General features: G+C 47.5%; 1 protein-coding gene and 2 long non-coding RNA genes across 5 annotated transcripts in view; 2 read left to right on the top strand and 1 right to left on the bottom strand.

The window, feature by feature from the left end:
* LOC105105077 (anosmin-1) overlaps positions 1-15,382 on the bottom strand; it is a 170,631-nt gene that overhangs the window by 16,603 nt on the left and 138,646 nt on the right. For both annotated transcript variants that reach the window (XM_031445982.2, XM_064482614.1), the window contains 3 exons: positions 12,756-12,961; positions 11,300-11,444; positions 5,098-5,244 (listed from right to left, as the gene is read on the bottom strand). In XM_031445982.2, the coding sequence (XP_031301842.1) occupies positions 5,098-5,244; positions 11,300-11,444; positions 12,756-12,961 (498 nt within the window). The remainder of the gene's footprint in view (positions 1-5,097; positions 5,245-11,299; positions 11,445-12,755; positions 12,962-15,382) is intronic.
* The window catches only part of LOC135320091 (uncharacterized), a 483,416-nt gene that overhangs the window by 452,531 nt on the left and 15,503 nt on the right, over positions 1-15,382 (top strand). Inside the window, exon 7 of one of the 2 annotated variants that reach the window (XR_010379268.1) lies at positions 1,203-4,101. The exons of the other annotated variant lie outside the window; for it this stretch is intronic. This is a non-coding gene — a long non-coding RNA (uncharacterized LOC135320091). Of the gene's footprint in view, positions 1-1,202; positions 4,102-15,382 lie in introns of those variants that run through there. 2 annotated transcript variants of the gene reach the window in all.
* On the top strand, positions 5,211-8,081 carry LOC135320093 (uncharacterized). Its single transcript, XR_010379275.1, has 2 exons — positions 5,211-7,856; positions 8,001-8,081. It is a non-coding gene; the product is annotated as an uncharacterized LOC135320093 (long non-coding RNA).

Here is a 15,382-nt window from a genome sequence, read left to right as displayed (position 1 = left end):
ATAAGGAGTAAGCTGAGAAGGGCTAATGTTTCATATTTAAAACTGAATAAGGTTTGATTCATTTCCCTACAAAATTATATGCCGCATCACAATAAATGCTACCAAAATGTTAAGCTCCCTCTTTGGGAAATGAATAGATTTGTGCTTTTAAGTTCCTAACGTCCAGGTCCTAAAACCACACCCTGCGCTCCATGCCTTTTAGGAAATGTGACATCCAAAAGCCAGTTTCTCTAAGCATTCTGCACTGGTTTGTGAACAAGATTCTACTCTACCCTGGTCTGTCACAAACATTCCATCCTTTTAGTTTTTCAACTCATTGAAATCGACTTGAATGCAAGAATATGCAGTTCCTTGCGTCAAGGAGTTTAACCCCCTTTGAGACAGCTCTCTTGAGTCATACAATGTATGATTTTACTGAATCGAAAAGTCCAGGAAATTGAGCCAGAGCAGCCCTTTTTACAGCAGAAAGAGCACATCTCTGTTCCTACGTCTGTGATCATTATGAACATGCACGTAATCTGTAAATGTCTGGGGAAGCTCCGGTTTGGGATTCTGTGGGTCACATGGTGACTGCCTCAAAGATTGCAGGAAGGAGGAAAAATGGGGAGTAAGTTTGGGATACACGTTCTCCACCCTGTTCCGCTAGGGACGCCACAGACTTTCCACGGTCTCCTACCAAGTGCCCTGGCAGAGCGAGCTCTGCTGTTTTATATACATGCATTTGACTTTCCAACTTACAATCAGAAGGGAAACGGAATGGCTATAAGGAAGAGGGCTCTCTGGAAAAATAGACTCTCGGTAGAGCAGACTTGTTGCAGTACCTACGTAAGTGACCGTGTGATCAGGCAGAAATCAACTAACATTTGCAGACTAACAGCAAAGTAAGTTACTGTACTGCCATATTTCCACGACACAGCCACCATTGACAGCAACGTGTGTGTGTATACACACACACACACACACACACACACACACACACACACACACACTTCATGACAAATGTGATTCCTTAGCTGTCATGCACTCACATGTTTCTTGGATGGGAATTCTGACCATATTCCTGCTTGCAGACATAGTACAAGAAAGGTTAATCTCTCCTCACCTGCCAAATTTTGTAAGATACTTAAAGGTTTAATAGCATGTCCATTGCAAAGTAGATAATGAAAACATTTTTAAAGCATTGCACTTTGTTATCTGCACAGGAGAAAAACACGGAGTCAGTCCCAGAGCAGTGTGAAGCCCCCAGCTCCAGGTCCCTCTCCCTCCGGCCTGAGTCCTGTCTTCTGTCTGACCCCGACCACCCCTTACGGCTCCGCCTACAAGAAGCTCCGTAAGAACCCTTAATTTATAAGGTGTCTGCTTAGTGCCACGCACTGTGCCCGAGCACTCGGTATGTGTAATCGCACTGGATCCTCGCGAGGAACTCAGGGGTGATACATCATTTCCCCTTTATTAGTTCATCATGTTAATAGAATACAGGAGAAAAAGTCACTGATCAGCTCATTACTTACAGAAAGAATATTAGATAAAAATCAGTATGGGTTCATGATGAAAACTTTGCAAGTAAGAGCAGCGGGGAATTTTACTCATCTGCTAAAGGGTGTCTACACAAACCTTACAAGCTCACCTTACTATGGTGGTCTTTTTGCAATAGCTGTATGTATCAAATCACCACTTTTGTGTGCCTTACAATTAACATGTAACACTGTAAGTTTATCTCAATAAAGATGGAAACAATAGAAGCAGATACTCACATATGTATGTGTGTGTATATATATGCATTACACACACACCCCATTATTTTGCCCAATGCCCCTATGAATGGGTATCATTCCATTTTATAGGTAAGAAACTGAATCAGAGTGATGGATTTGCCTAGGGTCACACAGCTGCCCAGCGGTTGGCCTGGGCTTTGAAACAGAATGTATCTTCGTTAAGAATGTATTCTTAAACTCTGTTATTCTGGTCCAAATACTACTTTACAGCTGTGCAGTGTTTTACATGCAACAGTTGCTTACAGATACTTGTTTGCAGTGCCCTTGCTCAGTTACAATACTATTAACTTGCTCCCACGTAAATATTCCAGTGAGTTACTGGGAAATGCACAGCCAAGTAAGAAGAAAAAAGTGCTTCTGTTTAATCCCTGTTTTGAATAAACAGAAATGAAAGAACCAAAGAGCCAAAAGAAAAGGTTTTAAATAAACACGATGTCCGCAGTCATCACGTTGAGTCAACACCGCACGGAAAGCCTCAGCCACTGTGAAGCACGGGGAAGGCGCGAAGTGAGAAGGGTCTGGAGAGGGAACTGTGAGACTCTCGTTACGGACAGACTACATGGTTGTTTTGTAGAGAAATGGAAAAGAATCATCAGATGAAGTGTTTCAGTGGACAAGGTAATATCATATTAAAAGCTATGATGGCCTCTATATATTACAAAACGCAGCTGATAGAAAAATGTGATCCTGAAGAAAAAATCATCTCACGTTTGTAGATTTTTAAGATACGAATCCTCCAGTCATTGACATGGAGATTACTTGTAATCTCAGTAAAGATCTCAGCAGGTTTTTGTGGAAATTGACAAACGAATGCAAATATTTATATAAAAATACGAAGGGCCAAGAACACTCAGGACAATGCGAAAAAGAAGCTAAACAAAACAAAACAAAACCCAGAGGACTGTGTTTTAAAATATTTGTAAGTCTACAGTGGTTAAGACAATGTGGTATTGCCACAAAGTTGGAAAAATACGTAAATGACTCTATAGAGAGTTCAAAAGTAATTTGTACACATCTATTTGATGTACGGCAAAGAGCTTTGGGGAAAGAAGTACGTTTTAAATGGAAAATCCTCGATCAGGTGGAGACTCAGAGGGAAAGACAAGTAAAAGGACGCGGATGCCCTCCGTGAGGTCCCTGCAGCAGGAGCCAGTTCTGGGCAAGAGTGAGACCGAGGCAGAAGGAGGAGACGGTGTAACTCCTAGGAGATACGGAGACGGTCTTTCAACCCTGCTCAAGCAGACGTTTCTTAAACAGGACGGGAAGGGCAGTACGCAGAAAGGACACAGAAAGATGAGCTGACAATCTCTAAACTTAAGATGTGTTAAGAAAGTGAAATAAATAAAAGTGGGGGAGGGGAGAACTTAGCTGAACCCCGCAGATGACTCACGTACGCCACCTGTAAAGGCGCCCTGCGGGCAAGACTGGCTGCACAGCTGAAGATTGCTCCCAAAAAGAGGAGGTCCAACTGTCACTACACTTACGAAAAGATGCTCAACTCCTGGGTGACCAGAAAAATGAGGTTCAGACAACGTGGAGCCATCATTTCATTCGGACCGGGGTGGCTGAACTGAGAAAGGTGGGGAATTCCAGCCAGTGGGGGAGAGAACGCCGGGCAGCCGCGGCTCCCTCACCCTCCTGGGGGAGTGTGCTCCGTCCAGCCACTTTGGAAACCTCTCGTATCTTCTAAAGATCCACATCTCTGTGACCTGAGGATCCCACTTCTGGGGAAGAACACGCACACACTCGCATCCGAAGCCCTGTGTTCGTAGGCTGTTCACGGCAGCCCTGCTCTTAATGACCCATCACTGGAACAAACCGCATCTCCAGCAACTGCTGCAAAGACACAGCCCTGAGGCACACCAGGGACAACTGCAGCGGCGTAAACGTACGAGTCAGCTTCACGCAACACGACGGATGAGTTTCCCACATGAAATCCTCACTGCCACACTCCTCCAGACGCAAACCGGGCAACTCCACTTGTGTGACTTCAAATACAGGTCCAACAAATCTCTGATCTGAGAAGCCAGGATGAGGGTGACTACTCTAGCTTGCGCGAGATGTTCGCATCGTCTGTCAGGTTTACATTTTCAGTATTGTATTAGTTAAATATGTTTTGTTAAAGTAATATATCAACATACAATTCTAATTTAAAATTGGTTAATACAGACATCCCTCAGTATCCACTGGAGATGGGGGGGCTGGATCCACGCCTCGGGTACGAAATTCCAAGGATGCTCAAGTCCTAAAGCCGTGCCTTCAGACCTGCCAGCTCTGCATCCTTGGATTCAGCCAACTGCAGATCTTAAACACGCCCCACAGCTGGCTGAATGCGCAGATACAGACCCTGCTGATATGGAGGGCTGACTGGACAGCAGATCAAATAAATTTTACAATTTAGTATTAATTTAAAACTGATATTAAATGTAGTACTAAGGATATATTAATATATAATCTTAATAATCAATATTGAGTAAGTAAGATTTAATTTTAAGTATCACATGATAGCAGTAAGACATTAACATTCCTGGTAACGTTACTGCAGCCTCAGGATGCGTTTCAGCAGCTTGGAAGAAAGTTCTGGAACAAGAAGGGCCCCAACACCAATATCCCTTGTGGGACATGAGCCAACACCCTGAGTAGCACTTTGGAAAAATACGAATTGATAAAACTGAATTCCTGAAATAATCTATTTGGCTTTAAAAATGTCTTAAATACGCATAGAAGTGATAAATATAAAAATGTATGTCAGTTAACCCCATAAGTTCTCTCTCAATAATTCAAAGTAAAAATTATGACTCAAGAAAACAGAGGAAGAAAAGGAATTTACCCCAGAGGTAAGAAGACAAAAAGAATTAGGGATGAATGTTCACTGCAGTATTATTTATAAGATAGAAAGTGTGAAGGCAGCTCAATGCTTGGCCGTGATGGAGTCATGACATATACTATGGTATTTCATTATGTCCACCAAGGCGGCAATTTAAAAATAGAATAAAAAAATGCATGACGACAATATAGAATGCAAATATAAAATGAAAACGTGTTTCTTTCACACACACACACGACTGAGTGAAAACAGAAGCATAGGAAACTTCTGAAAGAAAATCTGCTAAGACGCTATTTCCATGAAATGATACTGAGAAGATAATCTTTTTTTTTTTTTCTGTTTTCCAAATTATTTGTGATGGAAAAAGAGCACGTGAGCGTTCTGCTCGGCCCCCGTTTTCCGTAATGCCAGCACGGTGGCCCGCTGCTGGCTCCTCCGTCAGCGCGCTCCTTCCCACTCGCAGCGGCCAGACAGGCGGACCGCGCGCTCACTCACCTTCCGTCTTCTTCCAGTAGACCTTCACTTGCAGCTGGCTGTCCTGGTAGAACGGGGCTCCGATTTCCAGGAGGCGCGAGGGCCGTCGCCTTTGGAAGGGGGGCTGTACCTGCACCTCACTTTTTCGAGTTTTCCCAAGGTGGTGTTCTACAACAAAGCACGACAGTCTCGTTTACCTGTTAGAAATAATCACGGAACCTGAGAGTGGTCCCAGTGTGTTTAATTTCCGCTGCCGTTCATGCATGCTTGGTGCCTGCTTTTAAAGTACAATGTGATGCAACTACAGATGCCTTCACGCTCAAGCTGGTAACACCCCCCTCCCCTTCGTAACAGGCTGGAATGAATACCCAAAAGTAGGCTGTATATATTATACACAATCCCCTGATTTAAACCGCTAATCAGCCTACATTCATCGGCCTTGAAAAGACGCTCCAATTTAGGTAACAGGTGTAAACAGTATTTCTCACATAGATTTTTCTTTTGTAGTTACGCAGGAAGTAAACGAAATAATATTCAGATACCATTTCATGAAAACAATGTAGGTAGCTTTTCACAGAAGTACCCGCGTGATACATCAGGACCTGGTGCAAAGAAAGAAGGTTCAACTGTGTCAAATGATTGGTGGAAAGCACAGACTGCATCAACCCAACGGACTTCCAGATCAGTCCCAGCCACCAGCAACCTTTCGCTGTCCTGTTCAAACTGGGGACAGATGTCCAGGACTGACGGGGTTACTGTGAGGTGTTCAGACACGCAGCACAAGAAACGAGACGCAGTGGCAGCTGGACCTGCGACTGGGGAATGGACTGTAAGGGCCCGTTCACTCATCCATTCATTCTCTTCTTGTAAATGCTGGTGACCACTTCCTAAGCGCAGGCACTGAGCAAGGGGCTGGAGATACAGAGCTTTTCTCCCTGAGGCCTCTTGGGAGAGCGGAGTCCTGTCTGCAGGTAACGACCGCTCGCAGGGCAGGACAGGGCTGGGCTGAGGGACGTGCCCAGGGTGGTGGGGGCACACTGAGAGGGGACAGCTCAAGCTGTACTGATTAGAAACCAGTAAGACCCATGTTCCGGGATTTTCTAACAGCGCTGTGAGGTTGGAGTTGTTGGGAATGTGGAAGGAGGAGGGAAAGATTAGGGTGAAAGGGGAGACGGGGTGAAGCAGGAGAAAGGAAAATGAGGACCCCTGAGGAACAAGTGCATCGAACGTGAACATCTCCCTACACAGGCGGGCCCGTTAAGTCATCCACCCAGTGGATCTGATTAAAAGAAAAGGGATACTTACATTAGCTGGGTTCATATTTAGAATATTTTAAATAATTCAGACGAACGTCTGGATACCTGAGACACATTTACTAGGTGTCAGGGTTCTGCAACCAAACCCAGTGTGTGTGTGTGTGGGGGGGGGGGGGTTCCCCACACCACCGACTCTCGGACACCGGTGGGGTGTCCTACAGTTCAGCTCAGTTCTGATGTGTTCTACCCACAGACGGCATCAGACCCCAAGGGTCGGGGCTCCTAAAGGCTCAGTCCCTAAAGACCACGTCTCCCACCTGCAGACACTGGTCCCAAGTCTAGGTTGTCACCTGTGCGTCTGATGACCTCCTATAGATCAAAAGTTTCGAAGACCCCCCCCCCACAACCTCCTTAGATGCAACTAATTTCCAAGAATGGCTCATAGAACTTAAGAGAAATATTTGACTTACTAGGTTACCTGTTTGTTATAAAAAAATATATATATATATAACTCGGGAACAGCCAGATGGACGAGACACAGAGACCAAGGTCCAGGGGAGGGGGTGGAGCTTCTATGCTCAGAGCGAGTCACACTCCCAGCCCACGGTCACCAACCCGGAACCTCTCTGAACCCCATGCTGTTAGATTTTCATAGAGGCTTCAATCCACAGACACAACTGATTAATTTATTGGCCACTAAGGACTGAACTCAACCTTCAGCCCCTCTCCCTTCCTCAGAGGCAGGGGTGGGGCTGAAAGTTCAAACCTTCCAATTAGTCCTTGGTTCCTCTGCCGAACACCAGCCCTTAGATGCTCTCCTCATTCACACAACAAAAGGCACCTTTATCACTCACTCTCATCACTTAGGAAATTTCCAGCAGTTTCAGGAGCTCCATACCAGGACTGTGCCAAGACCAAGTCAGTCTCATTCTAAATCCCAGTCAAGTCAGTCAAAGGCGACTGCTTGGTACGAGGTGCTGCGCCTCACCCTGCGGACACAGCACAGTTAGCGTGGAGCCCAGAGGAGGAGCCTGGGGCTCAGAGAAAACTCACAAGACTCCGGACCAAAACGCATCCCTTTCTCGACCCCACCGTGGAGTTCCGGAATCCTGCTGGCTGCACCTGAAGCATTTTTGCGTAAGATTTTTCACAAGCCCATTTATGCAGCTAATTCCTTTCATAATCTGTGGTGTTAAGAATTCGCCAGCGGGTAACCAAGACAGTTTATATAAGCATGTTTAATCTCTGTGTGAATTCTGTCTTCCTGCTTTCCTTTATATCCCATGCACACTTCCATTTTTCAGTGTAGACGTAAGAACATACTTGTAAGTATCTATCTATCTCAAGACTGAAACTTTGTCGCTTTATTGAAATCATTCAAGCACAGAAGTGGATGGACGAGCCACGTGCAGGAGGCAGAGAAGTGATGCTTCAGTCCTGGGAGGGTGTCCCTGACTCTGAGTGTGTCCGCCACTTCCCGCCAGAGACAGAAATGGAACACAGGCCACTTCTTCACGTTCTGAGGTTTGAGGTCTGATTTATACCCTCTAATAGTCCTGAAAGTTAAGAGAATTGAGCGACTAGGCTGTTTTTCTGAATGTCAGCATTTTGCTAACCTTACAGATTAAGAGATTCAGACCATTTTCTCTCTGCCCCATTTTTGTTTAGTTCCAGTTGTATGAGGCAACTCTGTAAAACATTCGGCGCCTGTCAACCCTGGAAATAGTCCGCCTGCCTCCAAAAAGGCAAGTCACGTTTCCATTAACGATAGTATTATGTCTTTCTTCCTTCAAGGGACCCTGTTCTAAAACCAGGTCAACATGCAGCCTTTGCTTGCATAGAAATATTTATCATTATAGCACCTAGTAGCCTGCAGACCTGGAAAGTATAATTCAAGAAGTAACTCATATGCTGACATTTACTGCTCTCCTCCCTGTGAAACAGAACTCCCGTTGCTCACACAGTGAAGCTGTAATTACTCTATTTCCACTTGGTCCGAGATATGATATACAGTGTTCTTGTAAAAGTCATGTAAGAGTGTTTCTGAGATTATATATCAACATGGGGTCAGAAATCAAATGCTGACACTCAGCTGTATGCTGCCTGATCCTTTGTAAAGCCAGTCCCTTCCAGAAGCTTCCTGACACCCAAGTTGTATGTGTTATGCTGGAACTTTGCACTGTTACTTCTTTTTTTTTTATATATTTTTTTCTGAATGCACATGACAGAAATCACTTCACGCCAGCATAAAGCAGTTAGTAGGTTCACTGTCATGTCCCTTTGTTGGTCAGGTAAAATGTTACCTAATTTTAAAAGAGGGTTAGAAAGTGACCAACACTCAGCGTCGGCCTCCCCAATGAAGAGGAGCTGGTGGAGGTTGCAGGTGAGAGAGGGAACACCCGATGGCCTGGAAGGACTTCTGGAGCGATGCTTACGGCTGCATGGCCACACAGACAGTCCGTCTTCTCTGACCTAGGCGAGACCTTGCTTCTGTGCATTACTTTTCAAGGTCAGGAAGGGCTGGGTCTGGACTCACACGGTGGAGTCCACCACGGGTAAAAGGAAGGACCATGCCCCGAGATTACAGAGGACAGGAGAGGAGGGGGCTGGGGCTGGGGCTGGGCCCACCCGGTGGAGTTAACCCGAGATTACAGAGGACAGAGAAGACAGACGTGGTGAGGGGACAGGTGAGCTTGTGTCCGCGGGGAACTGTGTGGCTTACCGAGAAGGAGGCGTTCAGATGATGTGGCACTCTAGGACCTAAACTGAGAGGAAGGTTTATCATCACGCTTGCGAGGCTGGGAGAAGGCGCTAACTACAGAGGGTCTCACGGAGCCGCTTACGGGGTTGTGCGGGGTGCCCGGGAAGAGGGAGGAGGCCCCGGGTGGGCTGGACCATGACGAGGCCCCAGGTGACGTGACCTCAACAATGTCACGATGTGGATTTCTCTCTCCTTGTTCTTGGCTGTGGGCATAAACACATAGGAAATTGTGGGAGCCTGCAATGCCATGCCAGTTTGTAACAGGGAAGGAATGCTGTTTATTGCAAAAGCCAGAAGGAGACTAAATGGCAAACTTACTTCACAAAACAGATAAAACCCGCCACCAGCAGAGAAAAGCAGGGTTACGGGAGAAGCAGAACTTTAAAGGGTTTGGGTCTGAGAAGAAATGTGGGGACAAGTAAGTGGGAAACAGTAAAGGATGAGATCTGGGGAGGAGGGGAAAGAGAAGACGTAGGTGTTGATCTTGAGAGAGGAACTGAGAAGACAGAGAAATCCGTAATATGACTAATATTTTCTAAAGAACAGTTTGGCAGCTGTCTACACAACGGATATTTAAGAAAGAGTGGAAACCAGTGCTGATTAGGAGATTATTTTAACTTAATACGAAAGGTGACAGTGGCCACAACAAGGGAGGGCACTGGTCAGATCCCACAAAGAATCGGAGGTTAGACAAAAGGGCTTTCTAAATGAACTGCATTTCTGGAGAGAAAGGAGAGAGGCACGTGAAGAGGGGCCTCTCCATCCAGCACAGGCAGTAATGTGTGTGTGCACGTGTGTATGTGTGTGTCTGTACGTGCACACACACACATAAATGCACGGTACGTACACCTATATAATGTGCACATCGTCTGTATAGGATACAGTGTGCTTGTGTTTATACTAGAAAAGAGTATAGAACTGTAGAACATAGTAAATGCACCACTAGACAGTTTGATGAATGGAGGACTACATTTTAAAAAAAATCAATAAAGCTACTAGAAAAAAAAGAAAGGAAAAAGAAGGAAAGAAAAAGAAAAAAGAAGGAAAAAAATTAAGCCACTAAATACATAGAAATGTTTCCATGAGAATTTTTTAGGTACAAGGGGCACTGTACCCAGATCTATACATAGAAATAGTAGACCTTTCCAGTCCATTTACTGTCCAGAAGGACTGTTTCTCACGTCGGCAGGAAGCGCTGTTTCTAGAACTCTCTGAGACCACCACTCCCCGAGGACCTGCTCGCCGGGTCCTGTTTCTGCGCCGTGCGTGGCTGGAGGTGATTCCAGGCCATCGCTGCGTTGAACTCTGCAGACCCAGCCTGGCCTCTGCTACACGCAGACAAGCTCAGCACAGCTTCCCAGGCGGACCCAGGCCCTCCAGCCCCGCCACGAGCAAAGGCAGACACCAGGGCCTGGCCCTGGCTGCCGTCGAGCCGCGCGTCCCCAGAGCCCTGGCCGGGAGCCTCCCCGCGGCCCTTCCAGCAGCCCCACCTCGGAGCTGAGCCGGACGCCCCGAGGAGCTCGTGCTGGCTCAGGGATGAGCGTCTCGGAAGACTCTCCTGTTGCTTCGCCCAGTTCACGGCAAACAGGCTAGCTTAGAAACACTGGAAACGAGGAAAACGGATATTGGAATGACCCAGCCCTGCCCCCAGGGGAGAATGAGGTGGCCTTTGGCAGTAACTGTGGCAGCTGTGTGAAGCCAAGAAAAAAGGGGCGTGTCGTGTTTTTACAAGGGAAGCAACAGTTTCCAACAGCTGAACGGTGAGGATCTTCCTGAAAAACAAGGTCACCTCTGCCTAAGGGTCCCAGATTCGTACATACACACATTCGTCAGCATGAGACCTGCTTTCTGGGGGAAGGTACGGCTCAGTGGCAGAGCGTGTGCTTAGCACGCCCAAGGTCCTCGGTTCCATCCCCAGTCCCTCCATAAAAAGGCAAAACAAAACAAACAAAAAAATACTGAGCCATGTTTTCGTGTCAAATGTCCATTCTGACACCAAAATACTGTGCATAAAATAGATAAAACCACAAGAAAACTCAAAGGTAAAGCTTGCCTGCATCATCGTTCAAAGGACAGTGACGCGGCTGTGAGCGTGAAGACCTTCCATGTAAAGACTCCAAATCAAACAGCCCTCAGGCTGCGCGGGGCCATGACGTGGTGCGGGCTGGTGGGAGGCCGCGTCAGGAAGAGGATGGGGGGCACTTACTGTTGTGGGTGGCGCGTGTGGACGTGAACTGCAGGGAGACCTTGGCGCTCTTGAGGCGCGTCTGGCCCCAGTACGACACGGCCTGCAGCTCCACCGTGTAGTCGCAGTCGGGCTGCAGCCGCTCCAGGGTCACCGCGCGCTGGGCCTGCAGGCGGCAGAGGGTGCTCGGACTCCATCCCACGCCTTCCTGCCGCCCAGCTTCACTGCATCGCCTCCCGCGGCCCCAACAGCCACACCAGCTCCCAGCCCGTGTGCCCTGCACTCTCTCCCATCACCAACTTTCCTAAGTCCTCAGCAGCTGAAAACCCAGTCTCCCCAGGGAGCCAAGTAAACGTCACAGAAAGGCCCAGACACATTTTTTGGAAATCGTGTTTCCACTTGCATGACTGGATGCTCTGCAGTAGCAGGGGAACGAGTGATTCTGCCACCCCAGCCTTCTCCTAGATGCCACCTCATGAGAAAAGAGGGCTGTTTCAAACAAATTAGCGGATACTCGTGTTAGCACAGACCTGGAAAAGTTACTAATCGGCATTAATTACATTTCTTTGATATTTATTCTAAATCTTCTATGAGTAAATTTCTCCCAAAAGTTGTAAGAAAAATCGATTAGGCGAAACGCCGAAAGCTTTTTTTTTTTTTTGACTTGCAGGTATAATGACATAGTAAGTCCCTTATAAGAACTTAGAATTAAGAGAAATACTGTGCTTGTCTTAGAATTCAAAACGTTTGTCACAACATAGTGTGTGTGGCATCACAATGCCCCTAGGCTGAAAGACGACTTGTCTATAAATGGTGAAGGGGGTGACATTAACATTTATGAAGGGAAAAATGTGTCCAGACATCAGCCCATGCTTCCCAGCAGAGAACAGTGCAGTCCCAGGCGTGCAGTGTGCTGTATGAAGGGCATCGTTATCTGAAACTGCCAAGCACTGAATCATACACATGAATCCCCTGTTGAAACTCCACAGTGGCCCAGCCACATGCTCGTGATAATTCTGGGTCACGTGGGATCCCTTTTCAGGGAGAGCGCAGGGTTTTCACGGGCATTTCAGAACGAGGTTCAGTCTGGGTTCAACCCCCAGCACTGCCATTTAAAAGTAAGTAAATATATAAACCTAATAACCGCCCCCCCCCAAGACAGCTAACATGTCCATCACAGGACATTCTGAATGATGTCGTTGCATATGGCTGGACACTGTTTTTTCCCTTTGATTCTGGACTTGTGCCGGCCATTTGGATCTGAGCAGGTCAGCGGGCTAAATTAAACTATTTTCACCTGAAATGTAAAAGGCTACGTGGTTGGCATGGTCCTGTTTTCTGAGCTTCCGCCGTTTAAGGGGAGGGGACGGGAACCTGTCCTGTATCCCCCCCCTCTTCTCGGCTCATCGAGGCCACTTTCACACCAGCTGCCGTGACTTCAAACGCCCGCCCCCAAGTCCTCCCAGTTCGCACTCACCCCGTCCGTAGTCTTCCTCCTCTTCTTTTTCGTCGGCACAAGTGACTTGCTGCTGACCATCCAGCTCCAGAACACCTTGTAGTGGTGCACCGGGATGTCCGGCTCCTCGGGCAGATCCCAGACGACCGTCACCGTCACGCTCCCGTCGCTGGTTATGCTGGAGTTGGCGAGCCGGAGGTTGGCCGGAGCCGGTGGTGCAGATGGGTCTGAAATCCCAGGAGAAAGACAGGCCACATGACTCAAGTACCACGGATGACCACAAAGCCACTGTCTCTGCACGTGTAATGACAACACAGTCAGCCCAGGAAGGCTGCCCTTTAAATGCAGAACAGCTGGAAACACGCACTGAGTACAGTCCCCTTTTTAAACCTCAAACTGAAATACAGTGTCCAAGAGAAATGTGTTGGGGCCACATCTGTCATCCAAGTATTTGCACAGCACTGCAACCCAGGCCCATGTTCACTGTACCAAAACCGATCGATTTCTGTAAAACACGGTCAAATTCCATTTAGGTTGGTTGACATTAAATAAGTAAGCGAAGTCGAAATGCCTTTGAAAATTCTGAAAATGAAGACAGAAAGCTCGGGCCAGCTCACACGCCAGCTTTCATCAAAAGCCTGTAGCTTTCGGTCCTTGCATCAGAACACAGATGGCAGCAAACACAAAGCATCTTTTGTATCCACATTACAAGCTGGATGACAGTTGGACATGTTTGTAATCCCACCATTTCTAGGTTGTCACATAAACCAAAACCTTCTCCACTGTCGAGAGAGATGAGGTTCTGGAATGATGACTCCACAAATCTCCATTTAACAGAGATAAATGATGACTAAGTGTGTGTGAAGCTGAGGGTCTTTCCTTCATTTTTTTGGCCACAAAGTGAGCAAGTCTGGATGCCGCTCACCACAAATGGTTTACAGACGGCTTGTTTCAAGCTGCCTTCCCAGGAAAATGCTGTCAATAATTCTAATTGTGATACCATCTGCGTCGCAGGTACAAAGTTACATCTGACTCGATATAAATGAAGAAGGGTGAGAGAAGAACCCATGTTTTTCACTTTTGGGATCATTTGTGTTTCTGGAATGATGGAAACATGAAGTATTTTTAAAATCTGTTGCATGTCTGTATGATGTGTAAGTTCTGGAGGTTTGGTGGTTTGCTTAGTTAAAAAAAAACATTGCAGTTATTTTCCTAGAGCAATGGCTGATGCAAAGCGTGTTCCATGGTATTTTGGACCAAGTGGTTCTCAGTCAACATCAGGAACCCTCTGGGAGGGCCCGAGGCCGACACTGAGACATGCCGAGTCACTGAGTCTGGGTGGGGCTCACAGCGATGTTCACGTTAAATATATATTACCTATATTAAGTGTTCATGTAACTACAAACATACACACGTTTCCTATGAGACATGTTTTTATGTAAAGCCCACACACAGTCGTGAAGTTGATGCTCCGCAGGCCGGAAGTTGAGAACCGCGGCAGCCACCCAAGAGCCTCACTTGGTTCCGTATGAGGGCAAAGTGCTTGCTCCTGGCAAGCCCTACCCCGACCACCTACACGGTCACCGCGCTCGCCTTCAGTCACCCACCTACACGGTCACCGCGCTCGCCTTCAGTCACGTTCCCCACGTGCCTCCACACCCTACCAGACCTGCCTTTGGTCCCTTCTCCGCCACCCTCCCCCTGGCCCAGATCCTCCCCATCGCACCATCTCTATAGACGGGAGAGCGTCCAGCCTCGGCGCAGGGGGCCTCCTTCCATCTACACCCACTCTCTAGGGGTCTCAGCCAGTCACAACTTTATAAAAAAAAAGTCTTTGTGCTGATGACTCTCAAAGGACGTCTTCCACGTAAAATTTGCCCCTGAACTTGGGTTCAGGTATAGAAGGGCATTTCCACCAGCTCCACGTGGAGGTCTCGGAGGCAACCTGAAAGTAACGTGTGCAACACCAGAGTCACGCCCCTCCCAGCCCCGCACCCCACCAGACACCGCTCTCGGGAAATGCAAACGCCTCCTTCCAGCTGCTCCCACCCCAGACCTTGAGGTCGTAGACTTCCTTGGTTCTCATTCTTTAAGCAAATCCTGTTGGCAGTACCTTTAAAATCTATCTGGAACTTCACTGTCTTCACTAGAACAACATCGTGGGCCGAGCTGCTGTCCTCTCCCTGATTGCTGCAAAGTCCTCCCACCCTGTCTCAGCACAGCCGTGGTGATTCTCTACCACACAAGCACATCCTGGGGCCCCGCAGCTTGGAAGCTCTCGGCGGCCCCCGTCTCACCTAGACTCAGAGGCCAGCAACCTCCCCAAAGTCCTGCACATTCTTTCTGCACATTGCCTCCCAAACCTCCTTCCCCGCCCCCACCGATCCTGCTGCTCTAGCCACACCGGTTCCCATGTTACTTCTTGGAGATGCAAACCAGGATGCTGCTGAGGATTTTCCACTGCCTTTGCCTAAATGTGTTCCCCCAGAGACTCCCGTGCTGGCTCTTTACCTACTGCTGGTCGACCAGACTTACTCAGAACGGCTCCATGTGCTTCCCTGCCTCACCCGCGAAATCTCACCGTGGTTTTCCCCTGCTCTGCTCTTTTCCAAGCCCCTTACAACCAAATGACTTACTGTATGCTTTAT

Source organism: Camelus dromedarius, chromosome X (assembly GCF_036321535.1).
Source record: "Camelus dromedarius isolate mCamDro1 chromosome X, mCamDro1.pat, whole genome shotgun sequence".
NCBI lineage: Eukaryota > Metazoa > Chordata > Mammalia > Artiodactyla > Camelidae > Camelus > Camelus dromedarius.
This window is presented reverse-complemented; position numbering and strand designations above follow the sequence as displayed.